Raw genomic sequence first — 8,440 nt, 5'->3', positions numbered from 1 at the left:
GGTATTAGTACGCCTCAGCTCCTGTAGGTCCTGGTGCCTCCAAACTTGGTGGAGAGGAAGATCTGACTCAAAAGAGCAGTTGTACCTCTTCTTGCTTTCGGTGGTGCATTGAGCTTATCGGGGACCAGCAAGTCGAAAAACTGTGCTTCCTGGGATTGGTGCCTGAGGGGTGCAGAGGAGTGATACTTTCACTCTAAGGGAGGTTCTCAGTGATTTCCTGAAGGTTGTAGGTGCTCTGGGGTCTTGGCGTCCTTACAGGTTCAGCAGACAGTGGTTGTTGAGTTCTCCGAGCAGCTGGCAGGGTTTGGCGCTTTTTTCTTCTGCAGCAGGGCTTCAGTTCTCGTGCGGTGGGTCTTCTTTGTCCTGGTCTTCTTTAGTCCAAGTAATCTGAGGTCTTGGGGAGACTTCTAAATACTAAATTTAGGGGTATTACAAGCAGAAACAGGTAATAGCCAATGGGCTCTCTATCTTTAGGGTGTCTATACCCTTTAGTGACCACTTCCCTTGCTCTGATTGGAGGTTCTCTCACCCTTTCAAGATGGAGAGGTTCACCTCGCCTGCTCCACACGAAGGGTGGTGCAGGCTAAGGGGGACCCTCCTCCTCATCGAAATCATTTTCATGCCTTTCCTCCCACCAAATGTGGAGCAGGAAAGTGGGCCTGGCCTCCCCCACTATCTGGGGGTTCCTGGGTTGGAGTACAAAGACGGCATGGCCTTTGAAGCTTCCCGCCCGGGAAGGTCATCCTGTCCTGGAGGAGGTGTTAAACACCCCCGCCCAGAGCAGGTATTGTTTCTGTCCTCTGAGAGCACACCATCAGGTCAGAAACATGTCTAATGGTGGCTGACTGGTAAAAACTGTCCAGAGACCCCACTAGTGTGTGATTAAGTTTCAGGGGACCCTCTAAAAGGTTCTCCCATGTGAATGTATTAATACAATTCAAACATTTTAGAAATCAGAGAGGCCACCACAGAGCTAGGAAACTTGTGTTGACAAGTATCTTGCCCATGGCATATGGCTTCCCTGTTCACGTACACCATCACAGAATGGATTAGACATTTCAGGGGCTTATCTGCTCATGCTGATTTTCCCCACAAAGGATATAGTGCACCCTGCCTTAGGGCTAAAGACCTGCAGTAGGGGTGATTTACCTATATCTAATGCAGTGCTTTGGAGGATTGGCACACAGGGCTGTGTGCCATGGCAACTTTTTGGATTTTCCTGCACCAGGACATGCAGCCAACACTGGCAGAGTGTATAGCCTTGGTGAGGGGGGCACTGGGGTGGTACAACCAGTATTGCACCATATACCCTCCTACAACCACCACTGCACCTGCAGTGGCAAGGTCCACTTTGGTATTTTTACTAGGGTTAGATTTTCTAAGAAGGTAGTATCAGACAGGTACAGAATTCATATCTGCATAATTGAAAAACATGTGTGCTGAGTGTTGGTTACCTATAGATGCACTACACCATGCCACCTGCAGACAAATGGGCTTGTTGAAAGATTTAACATTACCCTAAAAGGAATGATTGGTGGACTCCCTGAAAAATTCTGAAAGAGATGGGATGTTTATGTACCTTGTAAACAGATTCCGATTGGACTAGACAATATATCGACTTGAGGCTATATGTAATCAGTTAAATGTATGTATAGGTTTGATACAATCATGTTTGAGAGGATGTTCATGTTTGTAATTTTTATGTATATGTTGCATATGACTAAAAATCCACAGCAAAGCCCTTTATTATACTTGGTGCGAAAGATTCTTCTGCATCATTTATGCTGATATTATTATATTTTTTTGCCACTACGATCAAATTTAAATAATTTGGCCGCGATTACCAAGCAACACATTGTTATGGAATCAGAAGCAATAGCGATTGCCTTGTGTATTTTCAACATATTTTGTGCAACCATTATGTAATGTAATACAAATTAACACACGATAGAATTGTAATCTGGCTATTCAGTTCTAAGATGCAGTGCACGTTAATGATAAAAACGATGTCCGTTTAGACGGGCGAATGTGGCATTTCCCAAACGGCACGATGTTTCCAATTAATACGACTTTAACCATCAAACTAGTAATGGTTCATGCGTCCAGAAATGGGTGTCAGACGCGAGTATTAAACTTCCCAACTTGTGTTGGCTTTCATGCATGAGGTGTGCAAAAGTGCGAGATCAATAAAGTTAGAATTTGAAAGAATATCGTCACATTTTAACATAGCAGCTAGTTTTCTGACTGCTCTAAGATCATAATACAATACTATTCTTGTCAAACATTCGGTTACATTTATTTACACAATCGCGAAGTAAAGTTGCGTGTGATTGTTGCTCGCTAAACCGATTAAGATATTCGAAAATGATTGATAAATTAACCTTGATGGATCATCACTGTTTATAAATGCCTTGAAATGACAATTGGGGCACCTAGCAAGTCAAATTTCGATCGGGGGCCCGTTATGAATTGGAATAAATGCTAACTCCAAGATGGCGGCCGCATTCCCTAACCCGATTGAAAGGTGTTACAACAATATAACGCCAGTCCCATTTCGATCTCCAAACAATGGGCTTTAAAAACATGGCGGTGAGCCTCCCTTAGTCCTTGCCTTGCATCCGATGCACGCTGTTATGCTGATTGTCTGAGGACTTTCTACCCAGGTGAGAGCTCGCACTTAGCAAGAGTCAAATATGATATCCATCAGATCGAGCGATATGCACGTTCTGACAGACGTCTAATGGATTTCTGTTGCTTTTTAATTGACAGACCTTTCGTCTCCCGTAAGGAATCAAATTAAAGCGGAAGACTCCCTGTGACATCTTTTGCGCTACAATTGATGTCAGTTAAAGGTTTCTTTACGTATGTGTTTCAGTTGTTTATCTATTGAGCAAGAGAAAACGGAGATTGCTGCAATATCTAGGCTACTCGTGTTTCAAAATTAGAAGGTACCTTTTTTGAATATAATGTTCTGGTCAGTCTAAAGCCAGGTAAACTCAAAAAGTACTGCACCAATCACTACACCCAATACACAATTTGAAAGGGGAAATGTAGCAGAAGGACATAGGATATGGATGTGGACACCATAAACATTAGAAATGCAAAAACGCAAAAAGTGGGAAAGTAGTCCCTTGTGGGAGTTAGCGTGGGCGTGGGTGTGGCCGTCTCTAACAAAGTGGGCGTGGGCGTGTGAAAGAAAAAACGTGGGCACATTACAAAGAAGAAACATAGGCCAAGCGATTTCACATTTCACTGTGCAAGATACACACTTCACCAGAAACTTACATCTGCATAGATAGCGGAAATGCACTTTCACTGAGTTCATAACGCACATTTTAAAAACGAACAACAGAGGTGCGCTCTATCACAAATTATTCGCACATTTGTCGGCGTCACCCTGACAACATTGACGCCTTCGTCAGATGAAATAGAAAAAGGGGCGTGGCTTCCATCGGAGCGGAATCAATACAAATGACGTCACACAGGGGGCAGGGTTACAAATGACGGCTGCCTATCATCGCGCTCATTCACACAGCACACCAATCACGACGCACAATCATTAACACACACACACGTCTTCAGCGAAAAAATATAACAAACCTATAACCATTCGGCAAACAGCAACGTGGTCACAGGGGGATAAACCGGAACTACAAAAAAGGCCATTTCTTAACACAGAAAGCAAATCGAGAGAAGATTCTATGTCAGTCCACGGAGGCTCAGATTATGCTTCTCTTCACTTTACTGACATAAACAGCAGCCAATAAAAACTTTAAACTGGCATGACCCCGGAAGGACAACCCCCTCCAACAGTATGCACCAATCACTATCAAGTCCACTGTATAACTGTCCATGTTTATCAATACGACCTCCTCTTTCTTTGCTGCTGCAGCAGCGAGTTAAGTGCCCTTCTATATTACTTCTTTTCTTGGGGGTAATGTGTGTCGGGGCGGTGATTGTTGACGGCGCGCGCGCGCGCCTGTGATTTGTTGATACGGAGCGGGTCCTCGCTCGTGATTTGGTTTGTTGGTGAATTTTGTGATTGTGCCTTATTTTACAGGTCTTGACCCGTTGCATTGTTTGTGCCCGTGCGGGTGTTCTCGGTCTTCCGCACGCGAACCGAGGCATGCTGTGCGCTCGGTAGGGGGCGGTGGAGCAGGAGGAGGCAGACGCGAGACGCTCGCGCTCAGGAGGCAGTCGAGCCCGGCCCCACACGCAACGCGCATGCGCGAAGAGCCGGCTTTCGTTTTCCTCGCATTACCGGCTCCTCACGCAGCGCGCGTTTGTAGACTGCATAAGTCCTGGCCTCATCAGAACGCTAAACGGAGCGTATCCGTATTAGAGCTCTGCTCTAGGGGAGCTTGGTGTGCACAAAGGGGTCTCCTTCCACCTCGATTTTAGCCTCACAGAGTGGTGATTCTTTCGGACTACAGTGTGTGTGTGTGTATTTGAGGCACCCCTGGGCTGCTCCCCCCTGTTGAAGTTCCTCCACACCTCCCTGCTTTAGCGCTATGGCGTACTACGCCGAGGAGGATACCCAATGGGCAGAATATAATGAATACGATGAGTATGAGCCACAGGAAGAGCAATTGGAGGAAAATTTGGTTGAGGCTCTGGATACCCATGTCCAAGGGTCGGTGAATAAGGCATTGATCAAGGCTCTCAAGCCTTTTACTCACACCCTTCAGAAATATGGCAAGAGGAAGTTTAAGTCAGCCCGGCAGAGTGATACCTCTCCTCAAGCCTCGGCCCAGGTGTTAGCACAGATGGCCAGGAATGTGATGAAGGATCATGGCTCAATGGTTATGGATACGTCTGGGGATTCGTCCCCGTCCCCACCTGTCACTTCTGATTCTGAGGTGGACTCGGTGACGTCCAGGAAGAGATCGAAGAAGGTGAAACACACCGCCTATAAGGCTGATGATAGTCAGGCGCCGAAGAATCTTCTGTTTGATCCAAACAACATTGTACACCCTAGGTCCACGGAATGGGTGCCGTGCCCGGAGGTGGCACACTATGTGGGTAATAACCTGCGACAGGGTTTCGACAATAGTGTCAGGGCCACGCTCAGATCTGAATGTCCCAGGCCATCCTTGACAGGGAAGGTGGCAGATACGCCGGACTTGGACCCCACAATGGCGGCCTTTATGAGAAAGTTTGCGAAAGATCCGAAAAAAGGATTAGATAGGGCCTGGCGAGGGTGTCAGGACAAAATGTTGGACGTAGCTGGACCCCTCACAAAGATTCTGGACGCAGCTGTCAAGGCAAAGGATAGGAAGGTGCCACTGGATGTGTCAGAGATCCTTGAATGGGCACAACGTGCCATGTGCTTTTTAGGGAACGCAAATGTGGCCCTGTCTACGGAGCGAAGACGCTCCTTTCTTATGAGAATCGACTCCCAGCTGGCGGAAATGGCCCCTACCGAACCTGGTTCCCTTGCCAATGGTATGCTTTTTGGAGACAAATTTGTTAGAGAAATGGGCAAGTACGTTGCCACCTTCTCCGCGCTGGACCGGGCGCAATCAAATATCAAGAAGGTTTTCCACACTGGTGTTTTTGATAGGGCCGGACGCCCACGAGGTCGAGGGTCCGGCCGAGGTTATGCACAGACCTCACGTGGAGCAGATCAGAGAGGCAGAGGCAACAGACGCTCCAACTTCTACCCCTCCCGCGATAGAGGAGGCAGGGGCAAAGGACAGAGAGGATCCTATCGTGGCCAGCAGAATGGTTCTGGAGACAACTCCTACTCAGGTACGACTTTTGTGTCCGTCAGAACATATGGTGGGAGGCAGACTGTCTCTTTTTCTCCACAGGTGGCGCACGCTCACGAGCGACCCTTGGGTGTTGCAGACAGTACAGGGATTTCACATAGAGTTCTATGCCTCCCCGAGCCAACGGCGGAGACCGAATGCCCTACATTTTTCCCAGACAGAGCAGAGTTTCATCGACGCAGAGGTATGCTCCTTACTCCAGAAGGGCGCGATTGTGGAAGCCGTTCCACACAACCTGGGCTTCGTGAGCACTGTCTTCGTGGTCCCCAAAAAGGACCAGGGGTATCGGCTAGTGTTGAACCTCAGGGAATTCAACGGCTGGGTGGTGTATCGACACTTCAAAATGGAAGGTATACACCTGCTACGCGACATCCTCCTAGAGCAAGATTGGATGGTACGCCTGGACTTAAAAGACGCCTACCTGGCGGTGTCCATTTACCCCCCTCACCGGCGTTTTCTACAGTTTCAGTGGCGCGACCAGTGGTTCGAGTTTTCGGCCATGCCCTTTGGGCTGTCGTCCGCCCCATGGTGTTTCACCAAGTTGATGAGACCCGTGGTACAGAACTTGAGGGAACGGGGCGTTCGCCTCATCATTTACCTCGACGACATACTGATTTTAGGTCGGTCGCCGGAGATGGTGTCACTCCATCTGTCCTGGACGATTCAACTTCTTCAGGACTTGGGTTTCCTTCTGAATTTGCAGAAGTCCATCTTGCAACCTTCTCAGGTGATGGAATTCCTGGGTTTCCAGGTCGACTCTGTGAAAGCTCAACTACTCTTGCCCCTCAAGAAGAGAGTGGCTATCAGGAGGGAGTTGAGGAGAGCGCTTGCCTCTCCGACAATCTCCTTGAGGATTTTGGCGCGTCTGGTCGGACTTCTAGCGTCATCTATCCAGGCGATATTTCCGGGCCCTTTACATTACAGGGCCTTGCAGCGTTTGAAGGCATTGCACTTGCGCAAAGGTCTGACTTACGCTCAACACGTTTCCCTTTCGCCAGAGGCTCGTACGGAGATGAACTGGTGGTTAGAGCATATGGATGCGTGGAATGGCAGAGCCATTTTCGCGGCCACCCCGGAAGTGGTGATAGAGTCGGATGCCAGCCGCTGGGGCTGGGGAGCCCGTTGCGGCTCGGTGGAGACGGGGGGTCGATGGTCCAGCGACGAGCTGAGTCTCCACATCAATTGCCTGGAACTTCTGGCGGGTTCCTTTGCGATTCGCACCCTGTCCCCTCAGAAAGTGTCATGCTGCATTCTCCTACGCATGGACAATGTGTCCGCGGTGCGATACATAAATCGCCTGGGAGGGACCAGGTCTCGCCTCCTGGCGGAGATAGCGAAGGATTTCTGGCACTATTGCCTGGCCCATCAAATTTCGGTGACGGCGGAATATATTCCGGGGTCTGCCAACGTGACGGCGGATTGGAACTCTCGATACTTGAGAGATGCGAGCGATTGGAGACTGCACCCTCGGATCTTCGGGGCATTGAACCACAAATGGGGTCCGTGTGTGGTAGACCTTTTTGCCTCTCGGCTCAACAGGCAACTTCCCCAGTTTTACAGCTGGCGCCCGGATCCCTTGGCGATCAGCTCGGACGCCTTCCTTCAATCGTGGACGACGGGCATTCTGTATGCGTTTCCTCCTTTTATCATGATCCCGAGAGTTCTGGCTCAGGTTCGGAGGCAGAAAGCGGAATTGGTCTTGGTCTCACCGTGCTGGAAAGCACAAGCGTGGTTCCCGGTGGCAATGAGTCTCACCTGTGCAGCGCCAGTGCAAATTTCGACGTTCCCGGATCTTCTCACGGACCCGGTGGGTCTTCCCCACCCGCTGGTCCTTCAGAATCAGTTGTCCCTCATGGCGTGGAGACTTTCCGGCGACGTTGGCAAATGCCGGGAGTTTCAGAGGACACTCTCTTTTTCCTATCTCAGGCATGGGCACCTTCCACCCACAAGCGATATGAGTCAGCTTGGAGACGATGGGTTGGTTGGTGTAACGAACGGCAGGGGGATCCGATGGGATCCGATATTACTGTCATAGCGAATTTCTTATCGGAACTGGCACGGTCTGGTCTGGCTTATCGAACAGTGAATAACTTCCGATCGGCGATCTCCGCGGGGCACCCGCATGTTGACGGTAAGCCCGTTGGGGAACACCCTTTGGTGTGCAGAGTAGTCAGGGGAGTCCGCTTAGTGAAGCCCCCTCAACCCAGGTATACTGAACTCTGGGACGTGTCAGTGGTCCTACGTTTTTTGGCGGCCTGGCCGGATAATGAGGGTCTGTCTCGCAAACAGCTCTCAGCTAAACTTACACTTCTCCTCTGCCTGGTCTCATGCAGGCGAGTGTCGGATATTCGGGCCTTGGATTTATCAGGTAGAGTATTCACTCCCACGGGAGTTTCTTTTACGATCTCTAGGCGTACAAAAACGCATACAAAATGTATTGCATATCCTGCATTTCCTCATCACAGTAAATTATGTGTGGTCAAATGTTTGAAGGTATATGAGGATTGTACTAGGGAATTTAGAACTGGTTTTGGTCAACTGTTGATTTCATTACAGAAACCTTTCCGCCCAGTCACCAGTGCAACTCTGGCCAGGTGGGTTACCTGGTTGTTGGGCCTGGCGGGTATTGATACCTCTAAATTTGGGGCTCATTCTGTGAGAGGGGCTAT

The 8,440-nt window shown here is 49.2% G+C and overlaps 1 protein-coding gene across 1 annotated transcript; it reads left to right on the top strand.

Moving 5' to 3' along the window:
• Positions 1 to 3,735: 3,735 nt before the first annotated feature.
• On the top strand, positions 3,736 to 5,955 carry LOC147667244 (uncharacterized; the record flags this gene model as incomplete). The annotated part of the gene is made up of 1 exon (XM_086948819.1): positions 3,736 to 5,955. A coding segment is annotated over exon 1 (1,444 nt), but the record flags the coding sequence as incomplete, so codon positions are not given.
• Positions 5,956 to 8,440: the final 2,485 nt, after the last annotated feature.

This window comes from Lissotriton vulgaris, unplaced genomic scaffold, assembly GCF_964263255.1.
Source record: "Lissotriton vulgaris unplaced genomic scaffold, aLisVul1.2 SCAFFOLD_6742, whole genome shotgun sequence".
Lineage (NCBI taxonomy): Eukaryota > Metazoa > Chordata > Amphibia > Caudata > Salamandridae > Lissotriton > Lissotriton vulgaris.
The sequence above is the reverse complement of the archived record's forward strand: the minus strand, read 5'-3'. Positions and strand labels throughout refer to the sequence as shown.